Source organism: Chanos chanos, chromosome 15 (genome assembly GCF_902362185.1).
Source record: "Chanos chanos chromosome 15, fChaCha1.1, whole genome shotgun sequence".
NCBI classification, from domain to species: Eukaryota; Metazoa; Chordata; class Actinopteri; order Gonorynchiformes; family Chanidae; genus Chanos; species Chanos chanos.
This window is the reverse complement of record NC_044509.1, coordinates 10,988,067-11,007,015: the sequence shown is the minus strand read 5'-3', so window position 1 is coordinate 11,007,015 and position 18,949 is coordinate 10,988,067. Positions and strand designations below refer to the sequence as shown.

Here is an 18,949-nt window from a genome sequence, read left to right as displayed (position 1 = left end):
CAGAGATGTCTTTAAGAAGGAGTAATTTATTTTTATTAGAGTTAAACCTTTTGGGTTTTTACCACTGTTAAATGTGATGTTTTGAGAGAACATTTAATAATTCGTTTTCACTTTGACCTCATTGGCATGAAGTTTGCTCAAAAATAATAAGAATAATAACAATAATAATAATAGTAATAATAATCACTAATTCACAACGCTGCACTCTCTCTGCTCACACTCCAGATTTCTTCATTCTCCCCTCTGAAAACAAACACTCTAAAAATATCTTTATTTATTCATATTTTCGTATTTGCTTTGTCAGTTACAAAGAAAGAGAGTTGACCCTCAGTGTCCATCTGCCCTCTGACCTTGGATGTCCTTGAGGAGCGTTTGCTAATTCCAGTTTTGGGGACTCACAGCATAGCACGGTGTCTCCTTGGTTACTAAAGCACAGGTGCTGGTGCACCTGTCTCAGCTTGTCAAGACTCTGGTAGTTAATTGGTTTTGTTGAGTAAGGGAGCTGTGTGCACTGTCCCAAGGGTTGGTAATATTGTAACCAGGGAAACAGTGTTCTACAACGTCCTACACTGTTCTCTGTCATTTCTGAGTTGACTGATGGACGTGTTTTTTGTTTGTTTGTTTGTTTGTTTGTTTGTTTTTAAAGACAAGGAAAATAGCGATCAGTGCACTACTCCCCCTGTCCCTGTATGGAAGGAACAGAATTGCCACCAGATATCGCGTCACTTCTCAATTTGAAGATAATTGTACTGAGAGTAGTTTGAAAGATTGAGGTGACTCTTTATGCAGTGAAGGAAACGCCCTGTCTTCGTAGTTTTGTGGAATGCAGTTTTAACAACTTCCAAACGGTTCTTAAGTCAAGCTGTTTAGATATCGATTAGTACATGTATGACTGTATGGCTTTTTGTTTTCGTGTTTGTGTTTCTTTTTGGGGTTTTTGGTCATATGTCTGCCGAAGGGAACAGTGTTTAACTGAATTCCGACACGTCTTCTTATGTGGGCATAGCCTGTACAACTAATTTCAGCCCCTAGTGAAATGAAACTGGCGTCACCTTCAAACTTTTCTCTGATTGATAATGGGCATTCAAGACTGAAGGGGCATTTTGTTTGTTTTTTGTTTTTATTTTGTTAGATAAAATGTTCAAGGCTTTGGGAAAAGTGGTTGAACAGGTAGTTGTAGTTGATTTATTGTGGTTATTAGACAAAATGTCTACATATACTTTGTTAGTTAATACATATTTGAAACATTAAGCAGAGTTTATTTTAATCCAAAAATAGCGTAATTAATATATATAAATGACGTCATAGCCACTGTTTTGCATCACTAAATTGATCTACCAAAATGTGCACTGGTTGTGCAGAAGTCAAGGACACTCATGTGAATGTTCTAAACATCGTCATCTGAAGAATGATTGCCGTCTTGTTTTTTAGCACGTGCAGATTGTCTCAAACCTCTGAAATTGCATATCTTGGTGTTTTAATCCAATCAGACTTGCAGGGTATTCAATTTCTGTATGAAGCAATGCGTCAAGCTTTAAGTCATCTTGTGGAGGACAGATCATTTCAAAGTAGACAATTGTGGTATGGTTCAATTTGCACAAGAAGTATGCTTTTTTTTTTTTTGCTTTTTTTTCCCAGGCCATTATTTTATCTTTTCACCTCATTTTCCCCAGAATATTTTGTGACTGAATTTGTAATGTTGCGTTTAGGTTGACACAGTCTCCATATATTAACAGACAATAGCTTTTCAAAATCTCTAACCCTATAACTAAAAGTTTTTTTCTCTTTTACCAGTTGTCCTTATAAAGTGGCATTTAACAAGTTAATTGAATATAATGAAATGAATCATTTCTAATGATTATCCATGACGCTCAGATGTGAATTCAAATATTTCTGTGTTGTTTTTTTCTGAGGGTTTTTTTTTTCTCTTTATGTCAAATACATATCTCATGAGAAAATGTTTACTTATTCCTCCATAAATGGATATTCAAATCTTAATATGATCATAAATTTGTTTTGGTACCTCCTTCAGGCTTAAACATGACAGGCAGTGAAATATTTACAAAAGAACATGATCTGGCTACACCTTTGTTTATTCCTTTCCACAAAAAAAAAAAAAACAGTTTACGTTAAACTCGATGAGCTTTATTTAATGCTTGAATCGTCACGAGAAACATGCAACCGAATGTAGATCATACTTTTTGTTTACTGCCCTCAATTTTCAAGTTTCCAGAGACATTCGATGATTCAAAGATTCGACTGGAGCTTGTACTCAGTACTACACTGAAACTCTGTCAACCTGAAATGAAGCAGTACTAAAAATAATCATTTAAAAAGCATTTTTATTATAATGTTTGCTACAGATGCATAGCAGTTCTGACAGTATCTTCCCAAACCCTACCGTTTAACAACTAACAAACCATGTGTCATGTACGATCCAGCTTTTCTCTGGTAGTGAAATATTATGTCTTTTGATGGTAATCAGAAAGCCAACTATTACATAGTGATTTTTTTTTAATGTCCTGTTGATTTTGAATGAAAAATCTTGGGAAGACAAGACAATGTTTTGACTGTATGATCTTAATCTTCATGAATTCATTGTATTTTGTAACACTTTTTTTCACATTCTCTGGTTCATTTTGTTGTGTTTATTGTTCAGTTGATTTTGGAGGTTTGAATGAGAAGGGAAATGTTGACTGTCAAAACACAATTGTTTTTTTTTTTTCTTTTTGGGCCTCGTTCTAGTGCAGCTGTCCTGCTACCGAGACAAATGTGTGTGATTTTTTTTTTTCTTTTTTTTTTCTTTTGTGATGTTTAGAGAAGTCAGTTCTGCTCATATGTTATACTTTTAGTCTGGCCCTGCTCTAACACACCTGATTCAGCCCATCAGACAATATCAAGGCCATAAATAACTGACAGTAACTCTGTTAGAGCAGCCTTTCCCAATCCTGTTCCTGGATACACACAACTCTGCAGGTCCCTTCCTGCTCTGACACACCTGATCAAAGTAATCAGCTAATTATCAAACCCAGGACGGTGTGTTAGACCAGGGAGAGATCTTAAACACATTCCACACCTGATTCAACTTGTCTGCTGATTTCTGAGCCCTTGTTTGCGTGTACTGGGTTTGCTGGTGTTAATCATTATTTAAATGGTGGGGGTCAGGCTGGTCCTCAGGACTGGCATTCAGAAACATCAGGCCAGAACTGAGAGCGAGAGAGAGAGAGAGAGAGAAAAAGAGCACTGAAGTATGCAGGGCTCAGGGTTTCTGTGGGCAGGACTGATTAACATTGGACTTTAGAGCAATGGAGGCTTTTTTTTTTTTTCCTTTCACCCTCTTTATAAACGGTCCTTACTTCTAAACGGAAAGACTTCTGTTCCCTGATCTTTAGCAATATATATATATATATCAGAAATGTAACTCAGTGGACCTGATCTTCGCTTTCCTTTCAAATCTGAAATGGAACTGTTTTCCCCACATCAGAATGCTATTGTATAAGTGTCTCTTATTTTTATTTTATTTCCAGCTTGATTCAACCTCTATCTGTCTCTTTAACCGAATCAGAACCCAAGTTGATCCCTGAGTAGGTCTAGACTTGTAGAGAGTAGCTGAATGAGAGGTTTGTAAACAGTACTTTATTTACATACAATCAATATTTTAGGCTGCTCTGTGATATTGTAGTGTATGAGTGACTGTACATATGTATGGATATTTAAGACAAAAAAAAACTGAACTGGATTTCTGTCAGATTTGCCTTTATTCCTTACTTTGACCAAAACCCCTGGAATATGACAACAACATACTAGAAACCACAATATAAAATTTGAAATGTTTTCAAAACGCTGTTTTTGTCTCATTCTAAAATATTCATTTTCGTTGTCTGTCTGAGAAACTGAGAACCTCGAAGTATACGAATATTAAGAACAGCTTCTGCGGGCACCTTTCTTCTTGGAACATACGTGCAATATTGATGTTGTCCACAGGAGGACAGTGTATATAAGACCAACTGTAACCCCGCGTGACCGCTCTTACATGGCCTCACACCATGCTCGCTGTCAAAGCTCATCTCTATGTGGCATACCATAGGCTACACACATTTAGCAAAGTAAGACGTTTTCTGCCTTGAAGATTTCCGTAGTGAATTGGAAGCTAAATAGCAGTCCTGTTGGCGAGACATTTATACTCATTCATTTTTAAAACGTTACCTGCTATGTATATTTCATTGCCTCAAAGCATCTTGAAGTGCAAGTGGATCACATACTCAGATCTGTACATACACAAAGCCTTTAATCATGATTAATACGAACACACAAGTATAAGACAGTGATCTTTCCCCAGCGCTACAATTACTCACTTTCAACAGCTCTAAAGTAACTATTTAATTAAAAGTAATTAATTCCCTTTTTACTTAGTGAGGCAAGGTATTCTTTTTTCCCCTCTGGAAGAAACACTGCTTTGTGGAGGACAGCTGGGTGTGAGTGCATTGATAATGTCATCTTTCTTTTGTTTTGAGTTGAATCCCACAGTATCTCCTCAGTCTTAAACAATTGTCACCTATTCAAATTATCTGCGGTTTCGCATCAGTTCCGGTTGTATTACTGTTAACGATACCTGTAAACTACTCCGGTGAAATACGCAGATGAGACGAGAGCTGACAGTTTCACTCCTAGCAAACGATTTGACTGAACCGAACATCGTAGCCGTGATATCACAGGTTATGCATGTTTAGTTATTTGAAATATCATACGCAGGGGTGTATAAAGTACAAGCAGAAATACTGTTACTAAAAAAATATACTCTTAAGTCGAGTTAAACTGACAACCGTTATTGTAAATTGTAAATGACTATTTTACTATTAAGTATTTTTCGAGAGGGTTAATTTTACTCTATTTAGTACTTTATAGTAACAGTATTTGTACTTTATACACCTCTGATCATACGGAGCCTCACAGGCTTATTTTTATCTTGTGAATTTCACATGAGCTAATTGCGGATGGGAAGACAAATTCATAAAACAGCTGTGAACAATTTGATGCATTTCTTTTCATCTCACACTTCAAAAAAAGAAATGAACGGTAAATTCAATTTTTGTTTAGACCTATAGCCTATGCAACTCAAAGTCGCGTCACAGTACCACGTTTCCTTACGGGCGAAGTTCGCCGCCGGGGCTAGGTGTAGGGAACTTAGACTGAACAGGTGGGGTGTAGGATGGGTTTTGGAGGCGGGACTGGATGCGCTCTTGGTGAGGCACTTTATGGCCCGTTTGATGCATACTCCTTCTCGGTAACAATGACTACACGTTAAATCACAAACCTTCCGTGTTCACATTGTGGTGCATCATTTTTGGAGCCGGTACGTACATAAATTTGTTTTCATTGTATGATTTGAATTAACCTTGATGAAGCTTTCGCATTAGCTGGATGTGGGGTTTTTTTAAGCCTTATCATGCGGCGTCTTTACTAGACTTGATTGCTGGTGTTCGCATAATTGAAAAGTAGTGTGGAATATATCAGTGGATTTCATAATATTTGCATCGGTTCTTTGTGGCCGTCTTTACACTCTGTGATCGAACTTAGCTTCGTTCTTACTTAAAGTATTTAAAATATTATTTAAAAAAAAATGTTTGGAACAGAGACGTGGTTATTGGATCAGCAGCCATGAGCCAGTATCGACCAAAACTGAGACAACAGTTCGGTGCTATGCTAGAGTGCCACAGTTAATTGTCTACTGTAATTTTACAGAAGTGAATGTCAGTGTTGAAGGCCAGTTCACTGAACATAAGCTGTAATTGTTGATATCACGAAGCAGCCAGGACCTCTCCTTTCCCATGTGACAGCGTCCATAAATATGCAAAATATTCTCGATCTTAACTTAATGGCATGTTTAACTTCTGAGCTGTTTCCAAGATACATTCCTCGCCTGAACAAGTGAGTCAAATGTACTTTTATGTGCCTGTATCTCATAATGCGGTCCGCTCTCATCGATATCGCTTTCAAATAGTTGCCTGTAGAGTCATTAAGTCATCAACGGAAATACCTGTTCGCTGCGCACCTCCGAACTCTGCACCTTGTATGTTTTGAAATGTAGCCCAAGTTTAGCAAGTTGCACTGTGGCCCAGGTTGGTGAACCATTTCTTAGATGGATGTTAGCACTCTGTTGTTTTGTTTTGTTCATTCGTTTGTTTGTTTTTCGTTTAGCCTGCACATCTCAAAAAAATACAAGTGTATTTTTATGACTGAGAATGCGCCTCTCATTTTTTCTCCCACAGTTCTATTGATTGAATCGGCTGTAGATCATTGGGTTGCTCCTCTCAGACACCATTGGAGTTTGCAGCTCTTGAACATTTAGCTAGTAAATACCAATGGAGACAGTTGGTTTGATAGATGCGGCACTTCTACTACGGCAACCCCTCGATTCAACCTCTCAGCGTCCAAACCAAACCGTCAGATCAACACCTCATCCTCCACCACCTCCTCCAGCTCCAGCACCTCCACCTCCTCCTCCACCACCTCCACCTCCGCCACCTCCTCCCACATCCAAGGGCGATGCATTCTCCCGAACAGTGCAGCGGCGCTCGAGAATGCGCAACTTTAATTGGGATGCCATACCGCGGCACAGTGTGTTGGGCAAGCGCAATGTGTGGACTTCGCAGCGGTCGAAGGAGGACTTTCAGCTGGACACAAAGCGTATTGAGGAGCTCTTCAGTCGCAGCGACGTGGAGCAGCTTCCACGAAAGAACGGAACGGTTAGGAAGAGTGTCCGCGGCCTCTCGCCGTCCGGGCAAAGACCTGAAAGGGTGAGTGCTGACATCCGATGACCTGAGTAGTTGCATTGTATTAGTATTAATACGTCAGCTAAAATACAAGTAACTGCATTACTGCGTGAAATTGTCAATTAAACACGGCTTCCATTCTTCTGGAGTAACTGATCCAAGTTAGATACTGTTCTAACTTCAAACTTTCTGAAATGTGATGATTTTTGTCAAACACAAAGGCACAATGACCCTTTGACCTTTGTGATAACTGACACTCTTTTTAATCCCTCCAGTGGACCAAAAATGAGCACATTTTGACGTTGTTAAGACCTTAGATTGACATGCTAATATATCATCGAGTTTCTTTTGACCTTTTTCTTTTTGTTTGAGATGTGTATGGTTTAGATATATGTGTACAATTCATTTTAAAAATCAGTTGTTTAACAGTCCTGACTCTGTGACGCTGCTCCTTTTATGTAAATATCAGTGAGATTCACCAGAATGTTCCAGCTTGACTCAGTGACTCAGCCTGTATTGATTTTGGGTTCAGGGAGTTTCCTATCACTCTGTCAGCACTTCTGTTTGTGTATACCTCTGCCACTAAATGACTTATATACTTTAGAATTTTCTATTACATAAACAACAGATTGCAGGGACTAGAACATCTCTAATAGATGTGTGGAATTTTGAAGGGTAGACAAACAACGTAATTTATTTCAGGAATCGGCGTTCATTTATTTATTTGTTTTTTAATCGTAGGTTGTCAGACTCGTCCACCTCATTACTGTGATCCAGGTTACTTTTTTTTTTTTTTTTTGCTTTCGTGACAGGCCTTCTGTAAGGGAACATAAGTTTAGAGAGAGAGAGGGAAGTAACAGTTGCTAGTAGCATCTGAAACAATAGCACTCGTAAGGTGCACTTCCACCTGCATGCAGTAAAAGGGTTTGGAGTTAGGTTGGGTTGCTGGCAATTGTTACTGAGGAAGTAAATAAAGACAAACATAGATTGCTCATTTGTTCAGCCAGCATTCTAGAATGATATTCCAAACAGCATGTGTAATCAGTCCTCTTCATTTCGCTGCTACATTCATTGGTACTAAAAACAAACAAACAAACAAGCAAGCAAACAAACAAAAATCAGTTTTCCCTGTGTTTTTGTTTTCAGGCCTGTGTATGTTAATATGTTTTGGGTTTTTTTTTTAATTTTAAATCTTTAGATACTGAAACATGCTACTTGTTATCCAAAAGTCTGCAAGATCTTTTACGCAACTCAGCATCTGACTGATCTTCTCATACTTTCTCCTCAATCAGGTCTCAATCATCAACTCTAAGAAAAGTATGAATATTGGGATTTTCCTGAAACAGTTCAAAAGGTAAGTGTTGGAATGAAGACTAATCAACCCACCAAATGCTTTTGCGTAATAGTGAAATGCTGTGGCCATCAAAGGGGCGCCCTCTTTGATTAGGCACAGTAACCTGTGGTTTGCCCTAGAGGAGGGGAACAGACGTTTTGCCCTAGAATTGGCTTAACCGATTGTCATTCCACTGTCGGGGCACATCTCCAGGAAAAAGAGGGGCCTGAGATTAAGACAGAGCAGTGACATTTCCCCAGTTTGGGGGTCGGGCATGATGCATCATGTGGAATTGAACAGAATAATCATAAACAACATTTTCCTTTGAACTCTGTCTGATAAGGGAGCTTTTTTTTAAAAAAAAAATATGTATATTTCGCCGGAATGTCAGAGAGAGGCGGGAACAGAATCACAGAATGTCAGAAGTGGAACAATCCTGGGACATTGCTGTGAGAATGTGAATAAAAGTAGCGTCTCACATGTACAGGCAAAGACTTTTTCTGTGGAAACCTGATGATGTCAGATCCTGTCCAGATGGAAGCAATCCAATTATGCTGTCATTCTAATTCTTACTTAAAGAGCAAACCCATAGAGGCCAGCAAGAACATATGTATATGTATATAATGTATATGAAAAACTGTGCATTAAAGCAAGTCATCGATGCAAGCATTATTTACAAAATATGCATTCTTAAACTGAGGTTTGGTTTTTGCTCTGGTGCCCTTTGCAGGCCGCTGAGGGGCATAGTAGAAGATGTGCGAAGGGGAAATCCCTGCTTTGGGTCAGAGAAACTGAAGGAGCTGTATAAACTGCTGCCCGATGATGGAGAGGTACACACTGATTCCCATGATATCACACTTATACTCTACTAACATGAAGTAACATGTGTGGTTAAATGTGACCGAGTGTTTTGGAAGGTTAATTGCAATTGATAGTCATACTGATAAACACTGGGCGGGTGTGGATGTTTTGTTTTTTGTTGTTGTTATTCACAGGTAAAGAGGCTGAAGTCATTCAGCGGGGATATGGATCAGTTAACTGAAGCCGACAGGTTCATGGTGATGCTGGTAAAAGTGCCAGGGTAAGTGTCAGAGAACTTATTTACACCTCTGCTGGTAGTGAAGACTCAATGAACTGTATTTTTGATGTGTATTTTCAGTCATTTTTACCTGAACGTTTACTGTTCTTTTTTTTTTCTCAGGCTTGATTAGGGATCATATGTTTATCATATGTGTGTGTGTGTGTATGTGTTATTTCAGCTATGAGGAGAGGCTGAGGACTCTGCTCCTTAGAGAGGAGTTTTGCCCTTTTGTGGAGGAGTTGAAGAACTCTATTGCTGTTATGATCACTGCTGCCAGAGGTACTGTCTTCTCTTTTCTCTCCGTAGGACTAACACATGTCATTTCATCAGTGCAAAAGATGGACATATAATATTCCCCACAACTAAGAGACTGAACTGAAATAAATTTGTGGAGGGACGCTAAACCAGGTTGCGACGTGAAAGCATTCCATGTCTGAATTTTACCCCGTCAGCAACGATAACGTGTTGAGCTTTTCTCTGTCCCCAGAGCTCCTCTCCAGCGACGACCTCCACTCCATCATCCGCCTGGTCCTGAAAGCAGGAAACTATATGAACTCTGTAAGTGCTTCCCACCGTCTCACCCTCGCTCTCACGACGGAGCTGGCGCTCTGTCATTGACGCGTTTCTCTTCAGGAGATATGTTATAAGGTACAGCTGGGATACTGCAGAATGTAAACTTTATAATATCGTATTGTGTTGTGTGTGTGTGTGTGTGTAGGGCGGCTATGCAGGCAGCGCGATCGGGTTCAGGATGACGTCTCTGCTGAAACTGGTCGACACCAAAGCCAACAAGCCTGGAATGAACCTCATGCACTATGTGGCTATGGTAAGAGACTGTTACTCATCACAGTGTGTTCAGACTGAACCCTGGGAATGTTTTGGCGCCATGTTTTTATTGTAGTCTAGACAACAAACCTCATTTAAAAAAAAAAAAAAGTCCTTGATTAACAGAATTAGGAATTTAAGTGAGTGCCCAGGACTAATTTTTGGAAACAGTTACGAGTGAATGCTCAGTTTTTAAATTCTGCTTCAATGCTTGTATTTTTTTTTTATGTATACTGTTTTTCCTCATATCTCTCATAACAACAGCAAGCACAGCAGATTGATCCCAGCCTACTGAACTTTCCGGATCAGCTTCAGCATGTTGGAGCTGCTTCTAGGTAATCAATCATCTGTTCTGAATCACGCTGAAATATCATATGCCGAAATGAAAATTCATTTTTCATCAATTGTACTATGCTCTGTAGGATCCAGCAGCTGGAGGTAGAGGCAGATTTTCAGAGGGAGGTGGAGAAAGTCAAGGAGGCCAGGATGGACTCAAGCAATCAGCCAGATCTGCAACGTCAAATGGAAGCTTTTCTTAACGTGAGTGCCGTGCGCTCTTATACAGTGCGAGAGGAGTAGAAGTAAAACGAACAAAGTTTTCTCACCCTAGCACTGTGTCCTCTTACAGAAGGCAGAGAGTCGTCTGGCCGACATTCGGGCTTCTCTACGAGATTTGTCCGCCGTCAGTTACTCTGTTGCCGAGTACTTCTGTGAGGATCCTTCCTCGTTTAAATTAGACGAATGTTGCTCCATCTTTCGTTCGTTCTGCGAGAAGTTTGAGAGGGCTGTACAGGTATCCGAAGTTATCTTTGTCATCATCATCATCATCTTAACAATAATAATAATAGTAAACTCTGATATTTATGCTCAAATGCTGCATTTTAATAAGTAACTTCATTTTGTATAACTTGCATATAATGTATAAAGTACCATTTATATAAACACACTTGCAGACCTTTTGACTGTAAACTGTTCCTTTGTTATTTGCAGGAGAACCGTGAGCGGGAGGCAGTGGAGCGGAGGAGGAAACAGCAGACAGAGAGGGAGAGACTCCTGAATGCTGCCAAACGACGCTCCACGGCCACATGCTCCGCCAGAGACGTGGAGACAGAGGCCGCAGCTCTGGAGTCCGTTCTGTACGGTTTCCTCTCCAGCCGTGGTCCACGCAAGAGGGCCAGCAAGCTTTTAACCTTAGGCAGGAGCCCCACAGGCCTGGTGAATAAACAGAGCCCCCTAGTGGAGGAGTCAGAGGACAGCGAGAGTCCAACGTCCCCCTCAGAGATGGTGCTGATGCGGCTGAACAGCAGTGACTTAAGGAGCCCTTCGGCAAAAAGCCCGGTGCTGAGTGGTCAAGAGGAAATAGAGAATGCTGCAAAGAACCACCAATCACCACAAGTTGATTCGAGGAAAGGACCCTCCATAGAGGACAAAGTGACTCCGAAAAGCAGCGACCGCAGGGTGCCCCGTTGTAGGACCACACAAAGCAAACGCAGCACCGTGTCATCTGAGGATGAAGAGGGGACCAAAGGAGACAACAAGGGATTGGATGCGGAGGAAGTGGAGAAGATGCGTGAGGTGTCTTGTAAGGTCTTACGCTACCAGACGAGCCGCGGTAGTCTGAAAGACGAGCCCGCTCCGGATCTCCAGCGCTCGCCCGAGGGACGTTTCAACTCCCCTCAACATCGGGAGATGAACGTTTTTCTCCAAAACAGTCTCGGAGGTCTAGGATCCCCTTGGACCATTCTCAGCCCTCGCATGACCCCCCATACCAAACCCCACCGCCGGCACTCTTTCACCATCTCCCGCGGCGACGACCTTGATGACGAAGTGTGGGCGTTACCCGATACTCCAGTACGCCCGAAGGCCCCTCCCCTTTCTCAGCTGGGCAAAATGAAGTCGGCCGACGGCTTCCTGTCGGCCGATCCATCAAGTTTGCCCGCAGGGACCTCTTTGTCGTTACCTGACTGCCCTTTGAAGAGGACTCCGGCCCAGGGGCCAATGCTCAGGTCGCTCTCACTCAGCGAAAGGAGTGATGGTAACGAATCTGCTCCCAGTTTTCGTCTGGGAGATGTCTTCCAGAGACGAGCCGGTCAGGGCCCACCAACTAAGAGGCAGGAGTCATCAGCACTTGTGTCCTTCTTCAGACGATTTGGAGAAAGGAACAGACAACCTCCAGAACTGGGCCAGGGCTCCAGAGGAACCGACACTAGAACTTAGAGACATTAAGGAATTTGTGGGTTTCTCTGTTTCAGATGTATTTTATATCGAGTCTTGTTTTGGTTAATATTACTTTTTATTGTTATCACAAATTTTTCAAAGAATCATTCCACTGTATTTTTATTGAACCAAGATAAATATGAACTTGTCTTGGGGGATCGTTTTGTGACGTCGTTGTGAATAGACTGTACAATATAATTATTAACATCTTTGCACACACATTTTATTTATTTTTCTTTTGTCTATACCAAAGACTAAAAAGTGAGAAAGCGATTCTTTACGCCCTCCAGAGACGCAGAGATGTCTCAGTGGCACAGGTTCTGAGCAGTGCTGTACCACAGTAATGTCCTTTCAAATTCCTTCTCCGTGTTTATGTTCAGTCTTTCACAGAGCCATGTCATATTTTTGTACAATAAAGTGTTTTCTTCATTTTTAAGCTTTATGTATTGGTCCTTTTATTATTATTATTTTTTATTTATTTTCAATTGTGATATTTTATGAAACTTAATTTAACACTGAGAGAGGAATCTTTGTGACAAAGGTTGGGGTTCTTCATCGCTGTGGAACTTGGGGGTCAGAAATATAATGGGGAAAAGATTTCCAGAAACTTCTTCCCCATGGGGAGATGAGCCACAGGTGCAGACTGTTGGGCCGTTAATCAGCTCAGGTGTTAAAAGACAGCCTCTCTGTAACCTGGGGGGTATTCCAGAAAGCGGGTTTAAGTGAAAACTCAAAGTTAGTTAACTCAGAGAAAGTAGAAAACCTCCTAATAGAAGAGCCCTATGGCTTCATTCTCCTAGCAAAACAAAGCCATGGGGCTCTTCTATTAGGAGGTTTACTACTAACTCAGAGTTTTCACTAAACCTGCTTTCTGGAATACCCCCCTGGAAAGAGGGCTTTAGGCTGCTGTTTTAAAAGAGGCTTCCCTGGGCTGGTGTTTTTCACCTGTATGTTTAGAGGCTAAATGAAGCTCTTTATTTTTGAGTTGTTTTTGTATTTTATACTGAAGTTCTGGGAGAATAAACAGCCCCTGTTGACCTGCTCTCTGTCTCTGGTGTCTCTGGCTTTGTCCATGCACCATAGACCCACTGCATCAAGCCCTCCATATCCCTCAGGGATCCATAGTTAATATAATCTATTATAAATATAAAAATGTCTTGGCTACCTTCACCAGGGGAGGGAAACTTGTTGAATGTAAAATGCACAAAAGCACTTTATTTTCTTCATTTTCTTGGCTTTGTGTTTCTCATTTATTTGGGATTATTCTAAGCAAGGCCTAAAACCTGAGGCTTGCAGATACAGACAGTTGGTTAGGGTCCAACCCAGACTGAACTTTAACACTATACACATATTTAGGTCAGTGAAACTGTATCTGTTGAATGTTTTATGTGTCTGAATGGCAAGAACTTTCAATGTAAACAAAGGTTAACACTTTTAAATTTGTATTCAATCTGTCAGTCACCTCTTGGTGTCAATAATTGGCAAGCTTGTCACTCGAGTGTGACGTGATGTAGGAGTTGAAGAGTCTTTGAAGCCACGAATGGTAGAAAGTTCTAGACAGAATGGTGTTACTGTCTTCTCTCAACAAGACTACTTGATATAAGGTGTTCCCCTCCCTGTCTTTTTCCCTTCATCCATTATTTCTGTTCCAAGTCTGGTGTCCCAAGTCTTTCTCTCTTCATCACTCTGCTCTTGTTACAAGAGATCGAGAAAGATATAAACAGGGGGCATTTTGCCCTGTTGCCCAGGAGACGGTATTTGTTTACAGGCTGATCTCAGTTTGCCCGTGTCAGAGTGAAATAGTAACACCCCCACTCATCTGCCACCCCCACCAGACCAAAGTGCTGCACACAGACTCTTCTTTCATTCAGGATCACAGTCCCTCTTCTGCTCCGTCACACAATGCAGCCATGGGCTAGATCTGTACTGTAGAAAGGGTCTTTGAAAAGGGGGGAAAAAAAGGCACGTCGAGAATTAACCCTCTCGAACAGCCCTCTAGCTTGTGTCACATGCCATTAGAAACTGACGAACTATTCACAATACAGACAGTTGGCAAAAATGTGTTAAAGCCTTAAGTAACATGCAAAATTCATAGTTGTTTGTTTGTTTGTTTGTTTGTTCTTCTGCCATTACATTACTGTGTTGTCCACAGGTTGTCCATCTGTATCTGTAGCTGACCACCACTGTAGAACAATAACTGAATGGTCAGTCGACACATTGTAATCTAAATTCTGTAGGCTTCCAATAAACACAGAACTGGGCAGCACTGAGGAAAGTACAGCATGCAGTTTGTTCTCCTCCTGTAACCCCAGCCACTAATGAGTTACAGAGGAGGGAGTCACTGAGGCTGTAGCTCCTCATTGACTCCTGTACTTCACAGGGGCTTTTTCCTTTTTTTTTTTCTCTCTCTCCCTTTTTTTTTTTTTTGCAGAACATTAGAGGGCATATCTTCTCTCCCAAGAAGGGGTGTGATATGCAAAAGCAGGAATAAGCTGGAAAGAAGTTTGAACGAAAGAAAGTAAAGAAAACTTAAATAAAAAGTAGAGACTACAAGACCGTTTGGGAAGGTACTGGAAGACAGGACAGGTGCGGGAAAAAGAGGAATACTTGGTGGACAGATCACTTGCATGGAAAACATGTGTGTATTCAGTCAAAGGTAAATGCATTTCTGAACAGTCCGTGAGAAAGAAATCTTTCATTTTCATAAAGTTTATGCACTACCCTCCAGGCAGCAGGAAAGTGTTTATGTGGATCTTTTAGACAGTTGCTTTCAGATGTTGGTCTATTTAAAAGAGGAAGCAATTTTAGTGTGTTTTATCTCGTCAAACAACAGCAGTGAGAACAAAAAGGACCTCCACAAACACGGAACAGGAAACTGCTGTGGATTAGCATGTCCTTAGGTATTAAATATGCATAGTATTCTCTCCATTTCTGTTTTATATTTGACAGATTCGGATAAATCACAAACACAAGCATATTATGTCAATAGATCTCAATTCCAATAAAAATATTTCGTCAGGAGATTAATGTGTGCTCTCGGTATAACTACAGTATCATAAAATAATAAGAGTAATATGTGTTCTCGAGCTGGTCACAAACGGTCCTTTCGTTTGCAAATTTGTTTCATGTTTTCTTTCTTCCGTCGCTGTACTACCGATGTCCACTAGATGGCCAGCTTTAGTGCCTCATAGACATGGATGATGACGAGCACACCGTGGGAATATGGTCCTTATGTTTAGCAAGCAGTATTTTACGTCACGGGAAAGTCGTTGAAAAGGATGCCTGATACTTGGCACCAGTTCTTAATAGTACAGCACATACGTCATTTCAAATGTTTACGCATTTATAACCACATTTGTCTTGGAAATCAGCACAGCACAGCCGACACTTTTCAGAACAGATCTCTAAACTGTCGAAAGTCAATGCAGTGGTGTGCATTAAGTACTCGTTCTATTCCAAATGCGACAGTAGAACATTTCGTGGTTGATTTGCATGTAAGGACACATCCAATCATGCTGTTATTTCAGTATTTGGTCTGCTTCATTATTTTACAGTGATTTGCGTTCGACTCACTTGAAGTTGTTCTTTCTCAGATAGAAATTCACTAGGAGTATCAAGGGCATTTCAGTTTAAGCGAGACTATCTGCAACATCAATTTTGGGAACAAAATGATGTGGTAAGTATCCTTCATTAACCAACAGTTCCTTTCATAAAACATATAAGAAAATGTCCTTGTTTGGACAAGATATGCATATTTAGCACACATTGCTTTTAATGGGGACTTAAGCTGAGTTTATCAGAGCATTACATCCAAAGATTACTGAAATTTCTCTTGATTGTTTTTTTTCTCCAGTTTTTGTTTGCCTGTGCAATCCCCGTCCCCGCCTCCTTTTGTAAACAACGTGTCCTCTTTCCAGTTTAGTTCCAAGAAAATATTTTTGTAAAGTAGATTTCAGATAGCATGAATCTAGTTTCTCAGACTCAAGCAGCGTAATAGCTGAAACTGAAGAGAGGTACAATTTGGCCAACAGCATTAAGTGTTAAGTCCAAATCTGTCACACAATAGAACAATTCATGGAAACTGGTTTCGTATATACGGTGTATTCAGAGTAACCTGCAACCATATTATTATCATGTAAATTAGCGCTGCCCTTAGTTACACGCACAGTTATGCCGCACACACTAATCTCTCGGATCATATGGGAGCAGTGAGGGGTTTTGTTTCAGCAGCTTGCAGAAATAACGCTGTCACGCTACAGTTAGACTTAATTCAGTTATTGCCTTCTAGGGAACTGTTACACAGGGCAATTGCAATGTCTGGCCCCTCCCTTCAATTGTGACATCATGACTGACTCTATCACATGGCACTCCTACTGTAATGTAGAGCCCGTTCATAACAGCAATCCTCACCTTAATCACAAAAAGAAACATTAAATGTATATTATTTTGAATATTTTAGTGATGTTTCAATCAGAAGAGAACAGTAAACAAACTCATTCATGAGAAAGAGAGGAATGTAAAATTGATTTTCAGGCAGGTTTGAAGGGTGAGAGAACCATGGCGTGTCTGGCGACTGTGAACTTTGATCTGGAGTAAGTTGATTAACTGAGGCTAAGATTTCGATTGGGGTTTTACATCCCCAGAATCATTAAAATTACAACAGTCTTTTTAATACGGAGTAGTGTGTCCAGGAATTAATCCCCATTCACTTCAAGTGATTAGCTAAGGTCTTTCGCTGTAATAACCAGTACAACTCAAATGTTTGCTAGCTCCCTGCCCCCCACCCCTCTACCTTTTTTTTTATGATTTAACATACCACAGTACAACAATAAAATTATTGATTAAAGTATCTGTGCCAGCACAAACAATGGTCTGTCTCCAGTTGGATAGCAAGATATTGCATGGATGAAGTGCCACAGAGCAGAAATATCAACCTTGATATCTCATTTTTGTGTTTTTCTTTTTCGTTTTTGTTGTATTGATGACGGGTGAGGAATGATTTCTGTGAGTGTTTTGAGGGAGTCTGTGGAAGCAGAACGTGGGAAAATGCAGTGTCACTGTATGCCTCTCATAGAGCTAATACCCAGAGGCCTTTCAGAGATGGGTGGATTAGACACACACACACACACACACACACACACACACACACAGTGCCGTTCTGTTGGAGTAATTGTTCAGTGTGCTGTGAGGCTAGCCGGTCTGTTCTGCTCCTCTGCTAGGCTGCTCCAGGGGGGAGAGAGAGAGAGAGAGAGAGAGAGAGAAGGAGGGAGGAGATAGGAGCAGGCAGCCATCTGGGCTCTGCTGTACTGGATACAGTCTCCATGGCAACATCTTTCTGTCGGGCTATCGAATCCAGCAATGAGAAACTTGCCCCTGCCTACCTCCACCCACCACCACCATCACAATCACCCCCCCCCCCTTGTCTCATGTATCTTTTCTTTCATCAGCAAGACCACCCCCCCTCCACACACACACACACACACACATTTCACCCCCCTTCCCCTAACTTCCTCCCTTTTAATTTTCTAATTTAATGTCATCAAGTACTGTTAGGGTCCACACTGCTAACAGAGGGAACAGAAAAAGGGGAGAGAACAGAAGAGGAAGCTGATTTGGGGAAAACTGTGTTGACAGTTGTGTGTTTGGCTTCAGTCATTCCACTCCACTAGATAGAGATGAGATATTTTTAGCATTGGCTTAGAAACTCGGCATATGTTAAGTGCTGCACCCTCCACCAGGCCCTGGTCCTGGCCATCCTATTGTGTGTGCTTCTATTTCTTGCTGTTTCCTGCTCAGTTTATCAGACTGTCACATCAGCACGGTCTGTCACTTAAAAAAAAAACTTATACTGAATGGCCTGCTCTAATCACTCACCCTCTTCTAATACTCATTCACTCTAAGTCACCTCTACTTACTTCAGTCTAATCACACTGTTTTTAAGCTCAGCTCTTATCAAATCACCCATTTATTCAATCTGACTGTGTGTGCTAATAAGCACTTCTAAGCCCTTTGAGGAGGAAGGGAGGGTCTAGGGTGGCTGTCGCACACCATTGTCTCAGTGATCCCTGTATGATGTTATGTGACCTCTGTCTTCTTGCTTGGGAAGATAATGATTCGTGCACGTTTCTACACAAAACCACTTTTCTGATCTGGATCTTTCTTGTCCATCACATCACCTTGCCCTTTTAAGGAGTGAGAGAGATAAGCTGCGGTCAGTTCTTTAATGAAGATGCTCTCTGTTCCTCCCTCTCCTTCCCTCCCGCTCCTCCACATGTGTGGATTTTAAATACCCACATTCCCCTAAAGCCACAGTCAGACAGCCAGAGAGAGAGACAGAGAGAGACAGAGAGAGAGAGAAATTCCTGTATGTCTCTGTTAGAGGAATGCTGGAACCAATGCCTGACGCTGGAAGATGACTTCTCTCTCTTTTTCCTCTGCCATTGTACGCCTGCTCCGCTCAGCACCTTCCTCGTAGCATTGGATATTCTCCCCCCCTCCTCTTCTTCGAGCAGCCAATACGCTCGCACTTCCACCTCCTGTCTCCATCCCTCCCCCTTCACTCTCTCTCTCTCTCTCTCTCTCTCTCTCTCTCTCTCTCTCTCTCTCTCTCTCTTTCTCTCACGCTCACTCACACACACACACACACACACAGTCTATGGCTGATGCTCCCACCCCGGTGCTTTTGCTTCTAACCCTTTCTGCCTGTTTTTATGCCCCTCT

At 41.2% G+C, this 18,949-nt stretch overlaps 1 protein-coding gene across 1 annotated transcript; it reads left to right on the top strand.

Annotated features, from left to right (window-relative positions):
- Nucleotides 1-6,362: 6,362 nt before the first annotated feature.
- On the top strand, nucleotides 6,363-12,229 carry fhdc3 (FH2 domain containing 3). Its single transcript, XM_030792215.1, has 12 exons — nucleotides 6,363-6,797; nucleotides 8,066-8,127; nucleotides 8,837-8,936; nucleotides 9,102-9,187; nucleotides 9,366-9,466; nucleotides 9,675-9,745; nucleotides 9,906-10,013; nucleotides 10,277-10,347; nucleotides 10,435-10,552; nucleotides 10,641-10,805; nucleotides 11,003-11,892; nucleotides 11,944-12,229. The coding sequence occupies exons 1-12, from the start codon at nucleotides 6,363-6,365 to the stop codon at nucleotides 12,227-12,229; spliced, it is 2,493 nt and encodes an 830-aa protein (XP_030648075.1).
- Nucleotides 12,230-18,949: the final 6,720 nt, after the last annotated feature.

What these genes read in the sequence shown, in the direction of transcription:
- fhdc3 (XM_030792215.1), top strand. Translation starts at nt 6,363, where the DNA reads ATGGAGACAGTTGGTTTGATAGATGCGGCACTTCTACTACGGCAACCC. An exon ending in CCGGGCAAAGACCTGAAAGG is followed by an intron (nt 6,798 to 8,065) that starts GTGAGTGCTGAC and finishes CTCCTCAATCAG; the next exon opens with GTCTCAATCATCAACTCTAA. An exon ending in TCATGCACTATGTGGCTATG is followed by an intron (nt 10,014 to 10,276) that starts GTAAGAGACTGT and finishes TCATAACAACAG; the next exon opens with CAAGCACAGCAGATTGATCC.